At 41.7% G+C, this 26,129-nt stretch overlaps 1 protein-coding gene across 1 annotated transcript in view; it reads right to left on the bottom strand.

Moving 5' to 3' along the window:
* The window catches only part of LOC126203802 (uncharacterized), a 279,323-nt gene that overhangs the window by 28,736 nt on the left and 224,458 nt on the right, over positions 1–26,129 (bottom strand). Inside the window, exon 8 of the mRNA XM_049938169.1 lies at positions 12,326–12,421. Within this exon, the coding sequence (XP_049794126.1) occupies positions 12,326–12,421 (96 nt within the window). The remainder of the gene's footprint in view (positions 1–12,325; positions 12,422–26,129) is intronic.

Raw genomic sequence — 26,129 nt, 5'->3', positions numbered from 1 at the left:
TCGTCTCGATCCCTCAGTCAACAAATGGGGACGTTTGCAAGACAACAACCATCTGCACGAACAGTTCGACGACGTTTGCAGCAGCATGGACTATCAGCTCGGAGACCATGACTGCGGTTACCCTTGACGCTGCATCACAAACAGGAGCGCCTGCGATGGTGTACTCAACGACGAACCTAGGTGCACGAATGGCTAAACGTCATTTTTTCGGATGAATCCAGGTTCTGTTTACAGCATCATGATGGTCGCATCCGTATTTGGCGACACCGCGGTGAACGCACATTGGAAGCGTGTATTCGTCATCACCATACTGGCATATCACCCGGCGTGATGGTATGGAGTGCCATTGGTTACACGTCTCGGTCACCTCTTGTTCGCACTGACGGCACTTTGAACAGTGGACGTTACATTTCAGACTTATTACGACCCGTGGCTCTACCCTTCATTCGATCCCTGCGAAACCATACATTTCAGCAGGATAATGCAAGACCGCATGTTGCAGGACCTTTACGGGTCTTGCTGGATACAAAAAATGTTCGACTGCTGCGCTGGCCAGCACATTCTCCAGATCTCTCACCAATTGAAAACGTCTGGTCAGTGGTGGCCGAGCAACTGGCTTGTCACAATACGCCAGTCACTACTCTTGATGAACTGTGGTATCGAGTTGAAGCTGCATGGGTGGATGTACCTGTACACGCCATCCAAGCTCTGTTTGACTCAATGCCCAGGCGTATCAAGGCCCTTTATTACGGCCAGAGGTGGTTGTTCTGGGTACTGATTTCTCAGGATCTATGCACCCAAATTGCGTGAAAATGTAATCACATGTCAGTTCTAGTATGTCCGGCCCCCTTAGCTGAGTGGTGAGCGTGACGGAATGTCAATCCTAAGGTCTCGGGCTCGATTCCCGGCTGTGTCGGGGGTTTTTTCCGCTCAGGGACTGGGTGTTGTGTTGTCCTAATCATCATCATTTCATCCCCATCGACGCGCAGGTCGCCGAAGTGGCGTCAAATCGAAAGACCTGCACCAGGCGAACGGTCTACCCGACGGGAGGCCCTAGCCACACGACATTTCATTTTCAGTTCTAGTATAACATATTTGTCCAATGAATACCCGTTTATCGTCAGCATTTCGTCTTGGTGCAGCAGTTTTAATGGTCAGTAGTGTACTTTCGAGTCTGTTACAAGCTATACAGGCCGAATGAATTGGAGTTGCTTCGGGGGTTGCGTGCATCTTAACTGAACATGCCAGTGTACTAAAAACTACTTGGAATTGTTCTAGTTGTTTATCACGCAACTAGGTGTCGTGACTTGATACTTGATGGCAGTTAAAGAAGTGTGGCTACGTCCAACAAGCCAACATGAAGCATGGATAAATGCGTAGCTAGAAGCGCAACGAGTAGTGCGTAAGTCGGTGTCTGGCGTTCCAAGCCATGCCAAGATATTTCTTCCATTCTACCTTGTAGTTCATTATTGTAGTTTGGCAATCAAATGTGTGCCGAGATAATTCTTGTCATTTTTCCTTTAGGACATTATTTTAGCGGTCCTTTTGCGAATTGGTTAATCAAATTTTAAGGGCCGTGACTGGTCAAGTAACTCACGGAGGCTGATTTCATTGAAAGTATTGATCACCTGTTCTCTAGACAAGACTGTGTATCTCATGCCTCAGAATATTGTCCGCCGCTGACGTGTTTTGTGTTGCAAATAATTGGCAGTGGTTGACGCGAGCAAACTGGGAGCAGAGTACCATAACGGCAGAGTGATGTTTAAGGCCCTGCCCCCCCCCTCCTCCCCCTTTACATCGCGGGTTATGTTGTTACTGCCTTGTGATTCCATCCTTTCCGTGAAGAGTTATGGTGTCTGAAGTTCAATTGCAATGCAAAAAGGCTCTGAGCACTATGGGACTTAACATCTATGGTCATCAGTATCCTAGAACTTAGAACTACTTAAACCTAACTAACCTAAGGACATCACACAACACCCAGTCATCACGAGGCAGAGAATATCCCTGACCCCGCCGGGAATACAACCCGGGAACCCGGGCGTGGGAAGCCAGAACGCTACCGCACGACCACGAGCAGCGGACAATTGCAATGCAAAGTTGAGTACATTTCTATTTCATTTGCTGTCTCGTGGATCTCTTCTATTGATTAAAATCCTTTGGTGTGCTCGTGTCTATCACTAATTCACACCCAGTATTGAAGCGGCCTCATTTTAGGGGCTATTGTCATATGGTCGTGTTCTAGTAGTAATCATTTTAAACACATTGTTGCTTAATCAACTGAATTAAGTAAACTTGAAAATTTGTCAGTCAAATTAAAGCACCTCCTTAGTCGTGGAAGCGATTTTTATTGTAATAAAGCTTTTAGGAATAGTGTTTTATTTAGGAAAGTTGGCAACCAAATCTTACAAGATCTGTGTTCTGTCACTTAAGCCATTCTTTAGCTGATTGGAAGTAATTAGAGTTCTGATAGGTATCATGTAGATATTAGTTCCATCTAAGTTAGTTTAATTAGTTGTATTCCATTTTCAAGTTTTTATGGGTCTTGTTCTAGTCAAAGAAACTTGTTCGTCATTTATCCAAGTGATCTGGCTTTATAACACAATCGCCTTTATTACTGTTATTGTGATTTGATAATGCTTTATGATTGAATAAATAAGTGTGTTGCAACTACAACGGATTACTATTGTCATTTCGGTATGTCCTTATGGCCCACACCCCAAAGGTAAATGGAAATGAGCATTTGGCGTCATTGGACAACACCCAGTCCCTGAGCGAAGAAAATCCCCATCCCAGTCGGGAATCGAACCCAGCCCCTTAGGACGGCAGTCCGTCACGCTTACCATTCAGCTGTCGGGGCGGACACCCCAAAGGTAAGCTGTTGGTGCTGGCCAAAATTCCTAACCAGGTATTAGTTCATTGTGACATCCACGTAATAACACTGCTTCAGGTAACGGAGGAAGGGAATAGTACATCCTAATGTTTCAAGGTGTCCTCGCAAAATTCGTTGTAGCAGAGCGTATTAGCATCTACATCTACATCCACACTCCGCAAGCCACCTGACGGTGTGTGGCGGAGGGTACCCTGAGTACCTCTATCAGTTCTCCCTTCTATTCCAGTCTCGTATTGTTCGTGGAAAGAAGGATTGTCGGTATGCTTCTGTGTGGGCTCTAATCTCTCCGATTTTATCCTCATTGTCTCTTCGCGAGATATACGTAGGAGGGAGCAATATACTGCTTGACTCCTCGGTGAAGGTACGTTCTCGAAACTTTAACAAAAGCCCGTACCGAGCTACTGAGCGTCTCTCCTGCAGACTCTTCCACTGGAGTTTATCTATCATCTCCGTTAACGCTTTCGCGATTACTAAACGATCCTGTAACGAAGCGCGCTGCTCTCCGTTGGATCTTCTCTATCTCTTCTATCAACCCCATCTGGTACGGATCCCACACTGCTGAGCAGTATTCAAGCAGTGGGCGAACAAGCATACTGTAACCTACTTCCTTTGTTTTCGGATTGCATTTCCTTAGGATTCTTCCAATGAATCTCAGTCTGGCATCTGCTTTACCGACGATCAACTTTATATGATCATTCCATTTTAAATCATTCCTAATGCGTACTCCCAGATAATTTATGGAATTAACAGCTTCCAGTTGCTGACCTGCTATTTTGTAGCTAAATGATAGGGCATCTATCTTTCTATGTATTCGCAGCACATTACACTTGTCTACATTGAGATTCAATTGCCATTCCCTGCACCATGCGTCAATTCGCTGCAGATCCTCCTGCATTTCAGTATAATTTTCCATTGTTACAACCTCTCGATACACCACAGCATCATCTGCAAAAATCCTCAGTGAACTTCCGATGTCATCCACAAGGTCATTTATGTATATTGTGAATAGCAACGGTCGTACGACACACCCCTGCGGCACACCTGAAATCACTCTTACTTCGGAAGACTTCTGTCCATTGAGAATGACATGCTGCGTTCTGTTATCTAGGAACTCTTCAATTCAATCACACAATTGGTCTGATAGTCCATATGCTCTTACTTTGTTCATTAAACGACTGTGGGGAACTGTATCGAACGCCTTGCGGAAGTCAAGAAAGACGGCATCTACCTGTGAACCCGTGTCTATGGCCCTCTGAGTCTCGTGGACGAATAGCGCGAGCTGGGTTTCACACGACCGTCTTTTTCGAAACCCATGCTGATTCCTACAGAGTAGATTGCTAGTCTCCAGAAAAGTCATTATACTCGAACATAATACGCGTTCCAAAATTCTACAACTGATCGACGTTAGAGATATAGGTCTATAGTTCTGCACATCTGTTTGACGTCCCTTCTGGAAAACGGGGATGACCTGTGCCCTTTTCCAATCCTTTGGAACGCTACGCTCTTCTAGAGACCTACGGTACACCGCTGCAAGAAGGGGGGCAAGTTCGTTCGCGTACTCTGTGTAAAATCGAACTGGTATCCCATCAAGTCCAGCGGCCTTTCCTCTTTTGAGCGATTTTAATTGTTTCTCTATTCCTCTGTCGTCTATTTCGATATCTACCATTTTGTCATCTGTGTGACAATCTAGAGAAGGAACTACAGTGCAGTCTTCCTCTGTGAAACAGCTTTGGAAAAAGACATTTAGTATTTCGGCCTTTAGTCTGTCATCCTCTGTTTCAATACCATTTTGGTCAGAGAGTGTCTGGACATTTTGTTTTGATCCACCTACCGCTTTGACATAAGACCAAAATTTCTTAGGATGCTGACACAATAGCACGAATCTTAATACAGAGAATATGTGCAGTTATGGAATACCATCAGTATTATTAAGTTACGAAGGAAAAAACTTTCTAAGTGATGTCCTAAAGAGGCTTTGTCGATTACTGAAGACGGAGTAGATTCAATATTGTGCTTGTCATGCCAAACTAACGGAACACTGGGGGAAAGAACGCATCAAATGCTAACAGAATACCTAGTAAGAAAAATCTATGGTTTACACTTACTGAAGTTATAAACTAGTGTTTGTGCTCTCCTGTATGTTCATTGCAAACAAGTGAAGAAGCAATATAAAGCAGGCTAGTGAGACAAAGCAGAGTCTAGTTTTCTTATCATCACCACATCTACTTCCGTAGCTAATATCCAAGTCGTTCTGTGCTGTCTCCAGCCACAGAGACGTGAAAAATGCCATTCCTGCGAGTGAATGACCTCAAACCCTGCGTCACCTTTGATCTGAGCGTGAGGAACTGAGTAAGCGTGTTGCAACCCACATCGGGCTAAGACAATGAGATTAATGAAATAAATTCAGCATTTCGAGATCAAACCTAAATCATAGCGTCATTAATATTTCCGTTCTCAACTCGTTCCTACACATATAACAAAGACCAAACACGTGTCACTGAGTATCGCTTCGAGTCGTTTTAAATAGTTTGGTAGCTACAGGTTGCAGTGGTGAGTGTTCACCACCCGGTACTATTGTCATTCAGTCCCGGTGCGATGCAACCCCAAAGAGCATACGACAATTTTATCTAAAAATTCAACGATGTTGTAGTATCAGGAAGGGAGTCAAAAATGAAGAATAAGAAGTCCACAAGTCACAGGAAATAAAACACATAAGTTTCATGGAATAAATAATCTTACTTTAACAAGCCTAACATCATCATAGTACATTTTCCTCTCATTCACATTAAGTATTCTGAATATTTATGTTACGAACTCTCTATCTTAGGCAGCATTCGTAAAACGAGGACTGTCTGCTACAGTTGCACGCTAGCTTAGTGCTCTAGTGCGGGCCTTTCAAGGGAAAGACTGCGTTAATTTTCAGTTCTAATCTCGCAGGAGACAAGATTTTTACGCCTTCTGTGAAAGAACTACTAGCTGACAGACCGACAATCAGTATATAAATCTTAACTCATTCACCTTAGGTTTTGCTGCTACATTAGTTCTGTACTTTCCACACTGAAGAGACAAAGAAACTGGTACAACTGCCTAATATCGTGTAGTTCCGCAACACGGCGTGGCATGGACTCCACTAATGTCTGAAGTAGTCCTGGAGGGAACTGACCTACGAATCCTGCAGGCCTGTTCATAAATTCGTAAGAGTAAGAGGGGGGGAGGGGGGGGGTAGAGATCTCTTCTGAACACCACGCTGCAAGGCATCCCAGATATGCTCAATAATGATCATCCCTAGGGAGTTTGGTGGCCAACGCAAGTGTTTAAACTCAGAAGAGTTTTCCTGGAGCCACTCTGTAGCTACTCTGGACGTGTGGGGTGTCGCATTGTCGTGTTGGAATTGCTCAAGTCCATCGGAATGCACAATGGACATGAATGGATGCAGCTGATGGACAGAGTGTTTACTTACGTGTCAGCTGTCAGAGTCGTATCTAGACGTATCAGGGGTCAGTCACATATCGGTCCAACTGCACACGCCCCACACCATTACAGAGCCTCCACTATCTTTAACAGTCCCTGCTGACATGCAGGTCCATGAAATTGTCTCCATACCCGTAGACATCCATCCGCTCGATACAATTTGAAACGATACTCGTCCTACCAGGTAACATGTTTCCAGTCATCAACAGCCCAATGTCGTTCTTGATGGGGCCAGACGAGGCATAAAGGTTTGTCTCGTTCAGTCATTAAGGGTACATGAGTGGGCCTTGAGTTCCGAAAGCCCATATCGATGATGTTTCGTTGAACGGTTCGCACGCTGACGCTGGTCTGACGGCCCAGCACTGAAATCTGCAGCAATTTGCTGAAGGGTTGCACTTCTGTCACCTTGAACGATTCTCTTCAGTCGTCGTTGGTCCCGTTCTTGCTGGATCATTTTCTGGCCGCAGCGATGTCGGAGATTTGATGTTTTGCCGGATTCCGGATATTCGTGGTATACTCGTGAAATGATCGTATGGGAAAATCCCCACTTCATCGCTACCTCGGAGATGCTGTGTCCCATTGTTCGGGCGATGACTATGGCGCCACGTTCAAACTCACATACAACTCGATAACCTGCCATTGTAGCAGCAATAACCGACCTAACCACTGCGCAGACACTTTTGTCTTACATAGGCATTGTCGACCGCAGCACCATATTTTGCCTGTCTGCATATCTCTGTATTTGAATACGCATGCCTATAACAGTTTCCTTGCCGCTTCAGTGTAGATCCAAGGGTGAAAAACTTGCAGAATTGCACACTTGTAATGCTTGCTTTTCTGGTTATTTTCCATTTACGTTTACTTACTTGTGGCGCTGAAAGAGTTGTTACTGAGATTTCGATATGCATCTACTTCTACTTCTACATTTGTATACCTTCGTGGTACTCTGACAATGCTTAGATAGTGTCTCAACTTCATGGCTGTATACAATATGCTGATTGCAGTCCGTCTCCTTGCGTATTATGCTCTGATAGGCACAGTAAAGCTGTGCAATTGACCATAACAGTAAGGGGGAGAGTTTCGCGGATTCTGTCACCCGCTGTACATAGTTTTAGACCGTCTTCGATTTACGTGGCAGAGATATGGTTCGCTCTTAAGTTTATAACTTTTATGACAATCAGTTAATAGTGTACATAAAATTTAGGATTATCTCTTGCTCTCAATTGTCCGTCACCCATAAGAATTTTGACGAACATCTCAACATTTTTTTTTTTTTTTAAGTTCTGTTCCTTCTTGAAGATGTTATTCGGATGTTTTAACAGATGTGTATATATTTCTATTTCTTCAGGGTGCTTATGTAGTATCCTTTTTCGGCTCGACGAAGACTGGAAAGATTTGTGCGTACGTCTAATGCAGTGTGTCCATTTTCTGGAAGACACATAGTAAATGGGGAGAGGTTGTTTGTTATATGTTCCTTGTATCTTATAGTAGTTCTTCGTCCTGGTAGTCCAATGTAAAAAATGTCACTGTCGCTGCACTTAATGTTACGTATTCTTCATTGGTCGTAGTTTTGAGCTTTCACTGTTCTGTGTATTGTCATCGTACCTAGCTTCTTCTCTGTGGAGAAGCTAATTTTAATATTAATACTACGACACGTATTATTTATTTTTTTGAGAAATATTTCCCACATATGTTAACGTAACGCATTTCTCATTTTTATCTTCTTTCTCTAATCTTATTTCGTTTATTATCGTTTGCACATTTTCCCCAGATTTTCCTTCTCTATGTTTCATCAACAGTATTAGGATTTATATTTGCAGTTTGATGCAACTAACGAAAATTTCTACCATTTGGATCTTGGATCTCCTGATCGTTGGGCAGATGCACTAACCACTAAGCCACCCTAGCACAATCGCTTTACAGAACTGCGCAGACTCTGCTAGCACGCCTACCTTCACAATCCAAATTCTCATTCACGCCTCAACCCTCTCGATATTCCACCTAAACTCGAAAAGCATTGCAGAGGCTCTTCATCTGTATTGGACTAGCACCTCAGCATGGAATGAAACAGCGGATCCTACCTGAAACTCAGAAATGGGTGTTTGAGACTTGAAAAGGTCTCTGGAACCATGTAGCGTCATTTAATTATATTATGATTGTCGTTGTTATTTGCGCTCAGTTTTAATTGTATCCATTCACTCTGAATATTTTCTTTAGTAAAGAGACATTTGGTGGATTGTTGTTGTTGTGGTCTTCAGTCCTGAGACTGGTTTGATGCAGCTCTCCATGTTACTCTATCCTGTGCAAGCTTCTTATCTCCCAGTACCTATTGCAACCTACATCCTTCTGAATCCGTTTAGTGTATTCATCTCTTGGTCTCTCACTACGATTTTTACCCTCCACGCTGCCCTGAAATACTAAATTTATGATCCCTTGATGCCTCAGAATATGTCCTAAAAACCGATCCCTTCTTCTGGTCAAGTTATGAGACAAATTTCTCTTCTCTGTAATTTCGTTCAATACCTTCTCATTAGTTATGTGATCTACACATGTAATCTTCAGTATTCTTCTGTAGCACCACATTTCGAAAGCTTCTATTCTCTTCTTGTCCAAACTATTTAACGTCCATGTTTCACTTCCATACATGGCTACACACCATACAAATACTTTCAGAAACGACTTCCTGACACTTAAATCTAGACTCGATGTTAACAAATTTCTCTTCTTCAGAAACGCTTTCCTTGGCACTGCCAGACTACATTTTATATCCTCTCTACTTCGACCATCATCAGTTATTTTGCTCCCCAAATAGCAAAACTCCTTTACTACTTTAAGTGTCTCATTTCCTAATCTAATTCCCTCATCATCAACCGAGTTAACTCGACTACATTTCATTATCCTCGTTTTGCTTTTGTTGATGTTCATCTTATATCCTCCTTTCAAGACACTGTCCATTCCGTTCAACTGCTCTTCCAGGTCCTTTGCTGTCTCTGACGGAATTACAATGTCGTCGACGAACCCCAAACTTTTTATTTCCTCTCCACGGATTTTAATTCCTACTCCGAATTTTTCTTTTTTTTCCTTCACTGCTTGCTCAATATACAGATTGAATAATATCGGGGAGAGGCTACAACCCTGTCTCACTCCCTTCCCAACCACTGCTTCCCTTTCATGCCCCTCGACTCTTATAACTGCCATCTGGTTTCTGTACAAATTGTAAATAGCCTTTCGCTCCCTGTATTTTACCCCTGCCACCTTCAGAATTTGAAAGAGAGTATTCCAGTCAACATTTTCAAAATCTTTCGCTAAGTCTATAAATGCTAGAAACGTAGGTTTGCCTTTCCTTAATCTATCGTCTAAGATAAGTCGCATGGTCAGTATTGCCTCACGTGTTCCAACATTTCTACTAAATCCAAACTGATCTTCACCGAGGTCAGCTTCTACCAGCTTTTCCATTCGTCTGCAAAGAATTCGTGTCAGTATTTTGCAGCCATGACTTATTAAACTGATAGCTCGGTAATTTTCACATCTGTCAACACCTGCTTTCTTTGGCATTGGAATTATTATATTCTTCTTGAAGTCTGAGGGTATTCCGCCTGTCCCATACATCTTGCTCACCAGATGGCAGAGTTTTGTCAGGGCTGTCTCTCCCAAGGCTATCAGTAGTTCTAATGGAATGTTGTCTACTCCTGGGGCTTTGCTTCGACTTAGGTCTTTCAGTGCTCTGTCAAACTCTTCATACAGTATCATATCTCCCATTTCATCTTCTTCTACCTCCTCTTCCAATTCCATAATATTGTCCTCAAGAACATGGCCCTTGTATAGACCCTCTATATACTTCTTCCACCTTTCTGCTTTCCCTTCTTTGCTTAGAACTGGGTTTCCATCTGAGCTCATGATATTCATACAAGTGGTTTCCTTTTCTGTAGGCAGTATCTATCTTACCCCTAGTGAGATAAGCCTCTACATCCTTACATTTGTCCTCTAGCCATCCCTGCTTAGCCATTTTGCACTTCCTGTCGATCTCATTTTTGAGACGTTTTATATTCCTTTTTGCCTGCTTCATTTACTGTATTTTTGTATTTTCTCCTTTCATCAATTAAATTCAATATCTCTTTTGTCACCCAAGGATTTGTATTAGCCCTCGTCTTTTTACCTACTCGATCCTCTGGTCCATCCACTATTTCATCTCTCAAAGCTACCCAGTCTTATTCTACTGCATTTCTTTCCCCATTCTCGTTAATCGTTCCCTAATGCTCTCCCTGAAGCTCTCTACAACCTCTGGTTCTTTCAATTTATCCTGCTCCCATCTACTTAAATTGCCACCTTTTTGCAGTTTCTTCAGTTTTAATCTACAGTTCATAACCAATAGATTGTGGTCAGAGTCCACAAGTGCCCCTGGAAATGTCTTACAATTTAAATCTTGATTCCTAAATCTCTGTCTTACCATTATATCATCTATCTGACACCTTCCAGTATCTCCAGGCTTCTTCCATGTATACAACCTTCTTTTATGATTCTTGAACCAAGTGTTAGTTACGATTAAGTTATGCTCTGTGCAAAATTCTACCAGACGGCTTCCTCTTTCATTCCTTACTCCCATTCCATATTCACCAACTACGTTTCCTTCTCTTCCTTTTCCTACTGTCGAGTTCCAGTCACCCATGGCTATTAAATTTTCGTCTCCCTTCACTATCTGAATAATTTCTTTTATCTCATCATACATTTCATCATCTGCAGAGCTAGTCGGCATATAAACTTGTACTATTGTGGTAGGCGTGGGCTTCGCCTCTATCTTGGCCACAATAATGCGTTCGCTATGTTGTTTGTAGTAGCTTACCCGCATTCCTATTTTTTATTCATTATTAAATCTACTCCTGCATAACCCCTATTTGATTTTGTATTATACCCTGTATTCACCTGACCAGAAGTCTTGTTCCTCCTGCCTCCGAACTTCACTAATTCCCACTATATCTAACTTTATCCTATTCATTTCCCTTTTTAAATTTCCTAACCTACCTGCCCGATTAAGGGATCTGACAGTCCACGCTCCGATCCATAGAACGCCAGTTTTCTTTCTCCTGATAACGAAGTCCTCCTTAGTAGTCCCCACCCAGAGATCCAAATGGGGGACTATTTTACCTCCGGAATATTTTACCCAAGAGGACGCCATCATCATTTAACCATACAGTAGAGCTACATGCCCTCGAGAAAAATTACGGCTGTAGTTTCCCCTTGCTTTCAGCCGTTCGGAGTACCAGCACAGCAAGCCCGTTTTGGTTAGTGTTACAAGGCCAGATCAGTCAATCATCCAGACTGTTGCCCCTGCAACTACTGAAAAGGCTGCTGCCCCTCTTCAGGAACCACACGTTTGTCTGGCCTCTCAACAGATATCCCTCCGTTGTAGTTGCACCCATCGTACGGCTATCTGTGTCGCTGAGGCATGCAAGCCTCCCCACCAACGGCAAACGGCAAGGTCCATAGTTCATGGAAGGGGAGGGGGGGGGGGTGTTTGGTGGAATATTATTACATAAGTAGGCATTTCTTACAATTTGTTGAGGCAGCGGAACAGCATACACAAGAAACAACGAGAGGTTACTTATTACATCAGTTACAAAGGTTGCAGTTCGTAGCGATTTCATCTGTTCAAAAGAGTGATGAGAAAGTAGTTCACGATCAAGAATCACAAACTAAGCAATTTATGAAGGTTACGCAAAATCTCTCTCTGAGCAGTCTGTTTGAAAATTTGAACAATAACGCTACAGAGTAAATGTTAAGTAACAGTTGTAAAGGCTAAATTAATATTCCGCTGTTCCATAGATATTTACCAGCTTTAACATCCCACTTATTATACGACGATCACCAAACGCTGAGACTTAAGCCTGGTGATTTTAAGTGGAATTTCTGGTGCTTAAGATTTAGACTAATAAGCTTATTATATTAGCAAGTAGGAAGTGAACTTACGAAAATGTGTCCTCCCCCACCCGGCGATGATGCCCATTTTACCCGCAAGATCTTTTTTTATCATATCAGATGGTAGCCTCACGGTCTTGACGTAGGCTGCAACACAAGACAAATAATACATAAATAGCAAATAATTCTTTAGATTTTCCCATTGTAAATGGAGGCGAGCTCGTGAATACCACGTAATTAGTCGAATACTGAACGTTGTCCTAACCACATGTGAGGAATCGAATGTCACGTGTCGATAATCAAGTACTTATTCTCTACTTCAATAGTTTTTACAATGGGTGTCGATCTATTCAGTGTAGGATTTCGTGACAAGGAGTATATGTTCATTTATTAGATTTGTGACCAAAGTTTAGATAAGCTTATGATTTTCCAAACATTAGTTGATTTATGACTTTGGAGAGGCGATATATTGCATATGTTATAAAGGAATGTGCCTCCCTCACATACAAGTCAGTTTCGTAGTAATACATATCCTGACAAGAAAGTTAAGCACCTGCAAGACATCGTCATATGTGGATGTAGCTTCATATACACACATCAAAAAATGTTTTTCATCACCCCGATTTCCAGAGCTCCTGAAGATAGACGTTGACTGTGGATATTGTATCACAGAGACAGTCCCTTTGACTGTTAAGAGATGTCACTAAACCCGCCCAAATATGTAAACAACCATGCATGAGCAGCGACTATTAGACGGATGGGGTCGGACAGCCGATCAGTTCCAGTCATTTCACCAGGAAGGAGGTACACAGCTCGTGTTGTTTGTAGTTCATCAATACCTACACGGTCAATATCGCGGTTGGATCGCGTCCGATTTGTTACTTTGTGCCAGGAAGGCCTCCCAACAAGGGAAGTGTCCAGGCATGTCGGAGTGAACCAAAGTGATGTTCTTTGGACATGGAGGAGATACAGAGAAACAGGAACTGTCGATGACATGCCTCGCTCAATCCGCCCAAGGGCTACTACTGCAGTGGATTACCGCTACCTACGGATTACGGCTCGGAGGAACCCTGACAGCAACGCCACCATGTTGATTAATGCTTTTCGTGCGGCCACAGGACGTCGTGTTACGATTCAGACTGTGCGCAATATGCTGTATGATGAACAAATTCACTCCCGACGTCCATGGCGAGGTCTTTCTTTGCAACCATTCACTTTCTAACCCACCTGTAATACCAGAAATATTCACAACAATTCCACCACACAGGTCGCCGTTGTGACACGACCAAGTTTATGCTCTGGTGTTTCCTTGCCCTACAGAGGCCCCCGGCAGGCGGCTACCGGCCACACACCTCTCGCCAATGTCGTTATATGTCGGACGACCAGGTGATTGCGGCTCTATGATTGTGTTAATCAACTGTCATTTTCAAATTTGAAGTTCTTTTATCCTGCAGTTACATATTGAATTTTGCATGTTCGAAATTTGTGAACGTTGTTCAAAGGTTGTAAAATAGTGTCGCAAGTTGCAAAATGTCTAATATTTGCAACGTATTGTTTACTCTGAGTTTAACAGAGGTGTGAAGGCAGCAAGGCAGCTCGGAACTCTTCCACCGAGTGTAGAGCGAGTGCTTTTGGACAAAACAGTCAGCAAAGGATTTTACTGTTTCACGACAAGTTGTTCGTTCTATCATGACTCATTTTCTACATCCAGAAAGATTCGATAACTGTCAAATGTCATGAACTGCTGCGATTTAACCGTAGTACGCCATTAGCATTCAATAGACAAGGTTCAGCAGTCGGGTGTAGAAGTATAACAGTCTCTAACTGAAAGGAACTGCTGAAACGTCGGAGTTCAGCTACTTATGCTATTAGGGTCATTGCAAATTTTGGCGATATACATCTGAGTAAATTAGCTTACCACACCTATTTTCATTCTCTGCTTTCGTATGGCATCATATTCTGGGGTAACTCATCATTGAGTAAAAGAGTGTTCATTGCACAAAAGCGTATAATCAGAATAATTGCTGGAGCTCATCCAAGATCATCCTGCAGACACTTATTTAAAGAGCTAGAGATCTTCACTGTAGCCTCACAATATATATATTCACTTATGAAATTTGTTATTAACAATCCGAACGAATTCAAAAGTAATAGCAGTGCTACAACAATATGAGAAAGGATGATCTTCACTACTCAAGGTTAAATCTAACTTTGGCTCAAAAGGGGGTAAATTATGCTGCCACAAAAGTCTTTGGTCACTTACCTAATAGCATCAAAAGTCTGACAGATAGCCATACAGCATTTAAAAGGAAATTAAAAGAATTTCTTAATGGCAGCTCCTTCTACTCATTATATGAATTTTTGGATATAGTAAGTGTGTAATTTCCCCAAACCCCACAAAAAAAAATATTAAGTGCCATTTAATATTTTGTGTAATGTAATATCTTGTATAGACACCTTTTATTAACCTGACACGTTCCACATCATTAAGAAGTGTCGTACTCATGATCTATGGAACAAGTAGTAATCTAATCTACTAATCTAATCTAATCTAAAGCAACAAAAATCAATGTGATGACTATTACTGCATTGTAGCTTAAACATCTTTTTGCTCATTCAGAATTCCTACACAGTATTGTTATTGGTGTCTAGTTATGACGTCTTTATCTTAACTTCTTAACAACAAATTGATGACTGAGCCGTAAGAAAAGGCATCTCCTCGAACAAAGGGCAGTGGGACCATAATATTTTGCAGCTGGTGGCTGAATAAGTAGGGTTGTGCACTACGAAACCCTCCCCAGGATAGTGTCTGGCCGCTGTGACCGAGCGGTTCTAGGCGCTTCAGTCTGGAACCGCGCGACCGCTACGGTCGCAGGTTCGAATCCTGCCTCGGGAATGGATGTGTGTGATGTCTTAGGTTAGTTAGGTTTAAGTAGTTCTAAGTTCTATAGGACTGATGACCTCAGATGTTAAGTCCCATAGTGCTCAGAGCCATTTGAACCATTTTGAACTGTAATTCAGCTTACCATGGTAACCTTACGATGAAATACTATTAAAAAAAAACAGAAAATACTATAACAGAGGCGTCCCCGTAACAGCACGAATGAATATTACTCATTCTGGACTTCGAGCCGTCGTGTGTTTATTTCCTGTCCTATGTTAAACGGAAACAGTATGCAAACTTGGAATTTCATATGTAAAATTTATTTACTGGTTTTGGATCTGACATGAGTTCTGTCACTAAATTGTTGAAAAATCTCTCTTTCAACGAGACTTTCCGCGTGAGCCAAAGCAGCCCTCGCTTCAGAAACAAACACGTTACCTTAGTGCCAATGAGGAGCTGCGGTGATTTTCCATTCCTTATTGTCCCAGTGGCAGCTAGAACAGATAAACTGCACCGTGAAAGACAGGATTAGTTTCAATTTCCGCGTGGAATGACCACCCTGGACTTCAGAGCACAAAGAACTGATACGTTGATGTCACACCATTAAAGGAAATAACTCAGATGATTCGATCAAACTGACAAGGGAATGTCAAGTGGATTTGTCAGCATATTTATATATTATAAAGGAGGTAACTCGGTGGCCACACCGTTGCCAAACTTATGTTACGTTCTTGCCACGTTATCAGTTATGCTACGAGCAGGAAGAATTAGTTTCACCAGACAATGTGAAGCCTGGCGCGGAAGTAAGCGTTCTAGTGTCTGAAAGATACGGCAAATGAGGGCCTCAATACCAAAAGTATATGTTAATAGATTTTATTCGTGTTTCTGAATTACATCGTAGTTACTAATAATACTCAGATGCTCCGAGTGCAGATTAAACGTCATAAACCAGTAACTGTCACAATGATATCTGTTTCTGTGTCGTAAACACATTCAAAACTGAAAGGTTAGTTCACCAAATGTGATCCACATGTCTGGAGCGTCTGGATTGGTTCTACTGCGTACGTTATGAGAAAGTAACACGTACTTTTATTGTTACAGTCTTTGAAAATGTTTAGTTGCAGACTGAAAAATTTTTTCTCATCAATTCTGTCATTGGCACCATTCCCGAAACAGAAGAACACAAATGAAAAGAAAACTCAGCTTCCATTGCAAAACTTGAACATCCCAAGAGAGACTTCATGAGCTACGAATAACGTTACGTTCCAAACCAAGAATTGGCTGAAAAGTGGGCTCAAAAAACTTTGTAAAAACTGACACCAGCGAAAATGCGCAGCGTTAGTTCAGCTCGAGCTGCTGTTAACGTGAAAGGAGAAGAGATTATCAGCAGCACAAGGATTAAGGAACGAGAAATGCAGACGGTAATTTCTGGAATACGTCATCTCTTAAGCAAAACTGTCGTGAAGCGCATAAATACTGAAAGAAAGACAAGTATCTACTCATAATGATTACATTACAACCACTGCTGATGTTTCGTCAGTCAAAGCGAAGAGGATCCATGTTGAAGATCTTTTCAACTTGCACAGTGCTTAAGATAGAAAGATACCGAGATAACAGTACGTTCACCATGCTGGGCGTTGTGCTAATCTTCTACGCAGTGCTTCACTGTCGGTGCAAGGTGTTATTAAAGAGTCCCTGATGATATCACTTATGACGACGCCTCTACCCTGCCAAAATACTCAGATGAGAACTAACAGGGTGTAATACGACCGCGCACATAGACAGACAGTTCTAGTACTTCAATACTATCTATACGCTGCTGATTCACTACGCAATACTACCACTACATCGGATTGTAGCTCAGACTCATTTTCCGCTCATGAAAGAGTTGCTCAGCAGTGGGTGAATAGCATTCGCACTTTGGTACCCCACACGTAACATAATATGCCAGTTAATCGCAGTGAAATGCCATACGCTTAGGTCTTTCTGGTATCCTCTTTTTTTTTTCTTTTTTCTTCCTTTGCAGTAGACTGTCACCTCGTTATGGGAGCGACAAACAGTTGTTACATTTACCGCACCATACTTCACAACCACTCTCCTCCCCTCCCCCACCCCACTACAACAATCATGGATATTTCTTACCGGCTTCTTGTTGCCAGATTTTTTGGGTGGTTATTCTGCTGTTACTCTGAAGACGAATACATAAGGTAAATATTAATATTTTATTGTGATGAACATTCAAAGTCTCCGTTATACCAGTTCCACCATTCAAAATGCAGTGAAAATGAGCGATCTAAATGCGCCTATGGCTGATAAACGACATTGTAGAAGTAACTGGCGAAACGTAGCAATCTCCATCAGCCATCTGATGATTACGTACTCACGTGTTTCATAGTATTCCTTTAGCTGATTTTGTTGCGGTCATTTTCGATTAATATAGAGGAACAGGAAAAACATCTTGCTTTAAACATACGTCTGAAGTGAGATCTCAATGTATGGCTATTGTTGCAACAGTACACACCTAGTGAGACATTGTCGACAACGTGAACGTTTCCTCATTGCTTTAGTACAGACTAAGGTAGAAATTAGCTGTTACAATTATTTATGTGTGTTTAATTTAATGTACTGTGACTCATTTCAAGCATGGTTTGCTTATCATCAGACGTTTGTGCATAATGAAGATTGTTACTTACAAATAAATTGTCTTAACGCACAACTCTTCAGCTCACTGTTCGCTGCTGTTGTGGCCATTGGAGTATCTGAGGAGAACTGTTGCCAGTGAGAGGCCAGAAATCGATTGCAAGCGGTGCCTTCTGATGGCGTCGTTTGTCATGACTGAAGTCATGGCCTTCGTGAGTTGCTGATTATGTTTCTTAGATTATATTAGATTCAGTTTTCGTTCCATAGGCCCAAAAAACGAGGTGATTCTCGTGGATGTGGAACATGTCACAAAGTAAAACATAAAACATTTGAATATATTACTTACTACTTTGATCATTTGTCAGAAGACTGTCTAAAAAGGTGAATACAATGCGGAAAACTGGAACAGCTAGTATTTACAGAATTAACACGCTGTCATAACGAAACATAGTTATGCACTTTTAATAACTTTATCATACACAGACTATCTACACTGTTGTGACCAAGTGTTGTCGGCCGGCCGGTGTGGCCGTGCGGTTCTAGGTGCTTCAGTCTGGAACCGCGTGACCGCTACAGTCGCAGGTTCGAATCGTGCCTCGGGCATGGATGTGTGTGATGTCCTTAGGTTAGTTAGGTTTAATTAGTTCTGAGTTCTAGGCGACTGATGACCTCAGAAGTTAAGTCGCATAGTGCTCAGAGCTATTTGAACAATTTGAGCCAAGTGCTGTCAAAACCTCTTCTCAGCTTGATGAATTATCCCAGAATATGATCCCGTATGACATAATAGAAGGAAAATAAGCAAAGTATACAGGTTTTTTTATATTTATATCCCCTACATCAAACATCATTCTCACTTCAAATACAGATTTCTTTAGGCGCTTCAGCAGTTCTGTGGTATGCCCTTCCCAACTGAATTTATTATCGAATTGTAATCTCAGAAATTTAACACTGTCAACCTCTTTGATCTGCATGTCTTCATATGTTATATATATGTTGGAGGGAAATCTCTTACAGGTTCTGAATTGCATATAGTGGATCTTTTCAAAGTTTGACGACAATTACTTAGCTTTAAACCATTTATTAATGTCAGTGAAAATTTGATTCACAGGTATTTCTCAATCTGTACTTGACTTGCTAGTTATTGCAATGTTTGTATCATCTGCAAACGAAACAAACCTAGCATCTGGCTATGTAACAGATGGGAGGTCATTAATGTACATAAGAAAAAACAATGGACCCAAAATGGAAGCTTGAGGAACACCACATGTAATTAATTCCCAATAAGATGAAGACTGACTGCTTACTGCACAGGCATTTTGCAACGACACCCTTTGTTTCCTGTTAGATAAGACTCAAACCATTTCGCAGCATTGCCAGTGACACCATAATATTCTATTTTACTTAGGAGAATGCTGTGGTTCACACAGTCAAAGGCTTTGACAGGTCGCAGAAAATGCCAGTAGCCTCTAATTTATTATCTAATGAATTAAGTACATTCTCACTGTAAGTGTAAATAGCTTTCGCTATATCAGAACACTTAATACATCCAAACTGTGACTTGGACAATGTATAATTTTCAGTCAGATCTTTAAGGAGACTCTTGAAAACAACCTTTTCAAATGTTTTTGAGAAAGCTGCCAAAGTGAAATTGGTCGATTGTTTGGTGGTATCTCTTTATCCCCCTTCTTGTAAAGAGGTTTAATTTCAGCATATTTTAACGAGTCTGGAAATGTTCCGCTGATAAGAGATTGATTACATAAATAACTTAAGACAGAACTCAACCTGCATGAGTATTCTTTGATCAACTTCGTTGATATGTTATCATACCAACTGGAATACTTAGATTTTAAGGATTTTATGATCGATGCTACTTCTTTGGAAGATGTGAGTGTCATTTCCATTTTATTGAAGTTATTATTAAATTCTGGTCTTAGATACCCCATTGCACTGTTTGCTGTACCTGATAACTCCAAGCTCTCAGTTACAGAAATAAAGAACCTGTTTAAGAGGTTTGAAACATTACATGCATTTGTTACCAAAGTCTCATTTATTTTTAGAGCTATCTGTTCCTCTTCCTTTTCGGCCCCACCTGTCTTTGTCTTCACTATATCCCACATAGTTTTATTTTTCTGCCTGATGTAATTATCCGTATCTCATAATAAAGCTGCATCGATTTCTGGATTACTCGCTTCAATATTCTACAGTATTCTTTGTAACACATTACAATTCTAACATTCTTCAGTTGCTGTGGTGTGATACACTCTTTTAAGTCAGTTGTTCATTTGCAATTTTGGCCTCCCACATTTCCTCTGCATCCATGGCACACTGTATGAGTGGTTTATGACATTACACTATTTCACTGCTAAATCTGATATTGATTTGGACATAATTATTACACATAGTCGTCGTAATGTGCAGGACATGGGTCGGGTAAATATTAATTTTGTAGTTTTCCGTCACAGTAAAATACTTCGTACTGATATTTACTGTCATTTGCATTGTCCCATTAATTGTATCTCATAATGATATGTATTTATGCAATACTGTACCAAACATATTTTCCTTGTCACTAAATACCTTATAAAACTTTTATTTCATTGAATAAATCTTTGTTTCTCCTATGAGTAGTAAAAGGTCAGCCGTTTCGAGTGAAGCCACTTGTAACAGGTGTTTCAAAAAGGACTTAACAGCATTAAAAATTCACACAAATTTATTGAAAGAAGATACTGAGCTGTGTTTACTGTTATTTGGAGGGAAACACATTAAGTTTCTTTACCTTAAACTGGAGATGTCGTTGGTTATCATGCACACATCCCAACAGAAGTCAGTTTCTTCCCAAACTCACTGTAGCATTGCAGGTGAAACTTCCTCAGTGGCGGCGTAAATTCTTGTTCCAAGTTCAGGTAGAGAAGTCGGCACAGGAGGTACAAACACGATGTCCTTGATGAATCCCCATAAAAAAAAAAAAAAAAAAAAAAAAAAACATCGAACTGTGTCTGGTTTGGCGAACGTGGGGACTATGCTATTGGCGCATCATATCCAATCCACCGAGAAAATCCCGGACGTCAGCCACGTAGTGGGGCGGTACTAAAAATTGTTGTAACACATCCAGCTACAGTATCCCGTTGATGATTCTCTCACGGAAAAAAGGGACCTCACTCTTTGTTCTTGTTCAAGGCACAAAAAACTTTCAATATAGGGCTATGACAAACATGTTGCAATATTTGATGTAGATTTTTACTGCCTCAAATCCTACGGTTATGTGTATTAAACATGCCACTTAAGTGAAAAGTTGACTCGTCATAAAAGATGATTTTTTCCAAGAAATCCGCATCCTCATGTAATCCATTGAACATATCCACACAGAAGTTCGTGTGAGTAATTTTATCAGTATCTTCTATTGCATGTAAGATCGTCAATAGTTACGGTTTCAAACGCAAAAGGTTTCTCAACACACGCCAGATAGTCGTATATGGGGTTTGCAGTTCGCAAGATGCACGACGGATCGACTTCGTACGGCAGTTGACAAAACGTTGTCTCACTCGCTCAGCGATGTCGTCAGATGCGCTTGGACGATCTGACGATTTCCCATGTCTTACTGAGCACCCTGTTTCTACAAAACATTTATGCCACTCATAAATTGTAGACCTACTAGAAGGATCTTTAGCGTACTTGGTATAGAAATTACGCTGAACTGTTGTCGCCGACTTAGATTCTTCAAACCAAAACACACAACTAGCACGCTCGGGTCCAGTGAAGGCAGTCATCTTTAACGCAACTGCCGCTAGCGCTCCTTAAGGTGCCATTCGGCACTAGCGAACTACGTGAGACAAAACTTTATGTATTCCAAATTGACACTTCACTCACCTTTGCAGGCACTATGAATTAATTTATAAGAATTTTCAGAGTTGTAAAGTCCATTCTGACACACCCTGTAATGAGCACGAGGCGCCCTAAACGCACACTGTATAAAGGGTGCACTACACTACATAGGTTTCAGTCATCATGGCAGCTTTTCGGAATTACGAGATGAGAGTTCGAGTCGTTGCACTGATCAAGGATAGGCGTTACTGCCGGTCCGAGGCGGGTTATGGATTCGGCGTCCAAAAAGTGACGGCGACGTGTTGGTGGACAGAATATGTCTCCACTGACCACACCGTGCGTAAAACTGGGAGTGGACGACCCTGCGTGTCCTGTGAGAGACCGACTTCTGCTCGACAACGTAGCCACACCTAGGATTTCTGAGTTTCCGAGCAGTGCAAGAACTGTGAGGAGGACCGGCCGGAGTGGCCGTGCGGTTCTAGGCGCTACAGTCTGGAGCCGAGCGACCGCTACGGTCGCAGGTTCGAATCCTGCCTCGGGCATGGATGTGCGTGATGTCCTTAGGTTAGTTAGGTTTAATTAGTTCTAAGTTCTAGGCGACTGATGACCTCAGAAGTTAAGTCCCATAGTGCTCAGAGCCATTTGAACTGTGAGGAGGAGTTTGAACGATAATGGACTTTAATGCCGAAGAGCTGCTACGAAGCAACCCTTGCTTAGAATTCAAAAGATCGACCATATGGCTTTTGGAAGACAACATTGCTTTTTACTGGATAAAAGCCAATTTTTATGATGAGAAAATCTTTTCTTCCGTGAGTAATTCTCCAGTTCAGATGACATATAAATAAATTTATTGTGTATATGCAAGCATTTTATCTGAAACTGGCTTTACATTTTGCACTACAGAAAGCCCTTTACAAAAGCGGTTTTCCTTTTTTTATAGTTACGCTTTTATGATTCTGCATTTTTTCGATAAATGTTTTCATCGAATTTGTGAGAGGTTTTATTACCACCAAACGGTTTCCATGTTACTAGGTGTACCGGAAATGCAAAGAAAACAAAGATTTCTGGTCAGATGAGTATAGGGTAATATCAACAACAGCAGAAAGTGGTACAACAGAAGTATGATTCGTTATTAATAGTAACGAAGCGCAGAGAGTCTGTTACTGTTGTCACTTCAGTGATCTACATCTACATTTATACTCCGCAAGCCACCCAACGGTGTGTGGCGGAGGGCACTATACGTGCCACTGTCATTACCTCCCTTTCCTGTTCCAGTCGCGTATGGTTCGCGGGAAGAACGATTGCCGGAAAGCCTCCGTGCGCGCTCGAGTCTCTCTAATTTTACATTCGTGATCTCCTCGGGAGGTATAAGTGGGGATAAGCAATATATTCGATGCCTCATCCAGAAACGCACCCTCTCTAAACCTGGACAGCAAGCTACACCGCGATGCAGAGCGCCTCCCTTGCAGAGTCTGCCACTTGAGTTTGCCAAACATCTCCGTAACGCTATCACGCTTACCAAATAACCAAGTGACGAAATGCGCCGCTCTTCTTTGGATCTTCTCTATCTCCTCTGTCAACCCGACCTGGTACGGATCCCACACTGATGAGCAATACTCAAGTATAGGTCGAACGAGTGTTTTGTAAGCCACCTCCTTTGTTGATGGATTACATTTTCTAAGTACTCTCCCAATGAATCTCAACCTGGCACCCGCCTTACCAACAATTAATTTTATATGATCATTCCACTTCAAATCGTTCCATACGCACACTCCCACATATTTTACAGAAGTAACTGCTACCAGTGTTTGTTCCACTATCATATAATCATACAATAAAAGATCCTTTTTCTATGTATTCGCAATAGATTACATTTGTCTATGTTAAGGGTCAGTTGCCACTCCCTGCTCCAAGTGCCTATCCGCTGCAGATCTTCCTGCATTTTGCTACAATTTTCTAATGCTGCAACTTCTCTGTACACTACAGCATCATCTGCGAAAAGCCGCATGGAACTTCCGACAATATCTACTAGGTCATTTATATATGTTGTGAAAAGCAATGCTCCCATAACACTCCCCTGTGGCACGCCAGAGGTTAGTTTAACGTATGTAGATGTCTCTCCATTGAGAACAACATGCTGTGTTCTGTTTGCTAAAAACTCTTCAATCCAGCCACGCAGCTGGTCTGATATTCCGTAGGCTCTTACTTTGTTCATCAGGCGACAGTGCGGAACTGTATCGAACGCCTTCCGGAAGTCAAGGAAAATGGCATCTACCTGGGAGCCTGTATCTAATATTTTCTTGGTCTCATGAACAAAAAAAGCGAGTTGGGTGTCACACGAACGCTGTTTCCGGAATCCGTGTTGAATCCTACAGAGTAGATTCTGGGTTTTCAGAAATGACATGATACGCGAGCAAAAAAACATGTTCTAAAATTCTACAACAGATCGGTGACAGAGATATAGGCCTATAGTTTTATGCATCTGCTCGACGACCCTTCTTGAAAACTGGAACGACCTATGCTCTTTTCCAATCATTTGGAGCCTTCCGTTCTTCTAGAGACTTGCGGTACACGGCTGTTAGAAGGGGGGCAAGTTCTTTCGCGTACTCTGTGTAGAATCGAATTGGTATCCCGTCAGGTCCAGTGGATTTTCCTCTGTTGAGTGATTTCAGTTGTTTTTCTATTCCTTGGACACTTATTTCGATGTCAGCCATTTTTTCGTTCGTGCGAGGATTTAGAGAAGGAACTGCAGTACGGTCTTCCTCTGTGAAACAGCTTTGGAAAAAGGTGTTTAGTATTTCAGCTTTACGCGTGTCGTCCTCTGTTTCAGTGCCATTACCATCCCAGAGTGTCTGGATATGCTGTTTCGACCTATTTACTGATTTAGTGTAAGACCAGAACTTCCTAGGATTTTCTGTCAAGTCGGTCATAGAATTTTACTTTCGAATTCACTGAACGCTTCACGCACAGCCCTCCTTACGCTAACTTTGACATCGTTTAGTTTCTGTTTGTGTGAGAGGTTTTGGCTGCGTTTAAACTTGCAGTGAAGCTCTCTTTGCTTTCGCAGTAGTTTCCTAACTTTGTTGTTGAACCACGGTGGGTTTTTCCCGTCCCTCACAGTTTTACTCGGCACGTACCTGTCTAAAACGTATTTTACGATTGTCATTGTCGGTACAGAAATTTTCATTTGGATCTGTTAGGTAGTCTGAAATCTGCCTCCTATTACTCTTGCTAAAAAGATAAACCTTCCTCCCCTTTTTTTTATATTCCTATTTACTTCCATGTTCAGGGATGCTGCAACGGCCTTATGATCACTGATTCGCTGTTCTGCGCTTACAGAGTCGAAAAGTTCGGGTCTGTTTGTTATCAGCAGGTCCAAGATGTTATCTCCACGAGTCGGTTCTCTGTTTAATTGCTCGAGGTAATTTTCGGATAGTGCACTCAGTATAATGTCACTCGATGCTCTGGCCCTACCACCCGTCCTAAACATCTGAGTGTTCCAGTCTATAGCTGGTAAATTGAAATCGCCACCTAAGACTATAACATGCTGAGGAAATTTATGTGAAATGTATTCCAGATTTTCCCTCAGTTGTTTTGCTACTAATGCTACTGAGTCGGGAGGTCGGTAAAAGGAGCCAATTACTAACCTAGCTCGGTTGTTGAGTATAACCTCCACCCATAATAATTCACAGGAACTATCCACTTCTAATTCACTACAGGATAAACTACTACTAACAGCGACAAACACGCCACCACCGGTTGCATGCATGCATGCATACTGTTCTCATCGGAATCAGCAGCAAAGAAACACCGACAATGATAGTTCTGGTATACATGTCGACGTCGCAAGCAGAAGATCAAGAGATAGAGGAAGTATATGAGAATACTGAAAGGGTAATACAGCACGTAAAGGGAGATGAAAATCTAATAGTCATGGGGGACAAGAATGCAGTTGTAGGGGTAGGTGTAAAAGAAAGGGTTATGCGAGACTATGGGCTTGGTACAAAGAATGAGAGAGGAGGAAGACTAATTAAGTTCTGTAATTAATTTCAGCTAGTAACAGAAAATACTCCATTCAAGAAACACAATAGGGGAGGAATACTTGGAAAAGGCCGGGTGTTATAGGAAAATTCCGTTAGATTACATCACGGTCAGACGGAGATTCCGAAATCAGATACTGGACTGTAACGCCTCGTCAGGAGCAGATACCGACTCAGATCGCAATGTAGTAGGGATGAAAAAATGGCTGATGTTTAGCAGGTCAGTCAGGTAGAATCAATACGCAAATAAGTGGGATATCGAGCTACAAAGGAATGACGAGATAAGCTTGATGCAATAAGGAATAGCTCAGTAGGCAGCACAGTAGCAGGAATGGGCACCTTTAAAAAAGGTCAGTCACAGAAGTTAGAAAGAAAAACATAGATACAAAGAAGGTAACTGCAAAGAAACCATGAGTAAAAGAAGAAATACTTCAGTTAATCGATGAAAGAAGGAAGTACAAAAATGTTC

The sequence above is a fragment of the Schistocerca nitens genome, chromosome 9 (assembly GCF_023898315.1).
Source record: "Schistocerca nitens isolate TAMUIC-IGC-003100 chromosome 9, iqSchNite1.1, whole genome shotgun sequence".
Taxonomy (NCBI): domain Eukaryota; kingdom Metazoa; phylum Arthropoda; class Insecta; order Orthoptera; family Acrididae; genus Schistocerca; species Schistocerca nitens.
The sequence above is the reverse complement of the archived record's forward strand: the minus strand, read 5'-3'. Positions and strand labels throughout refer to the sequence as shown.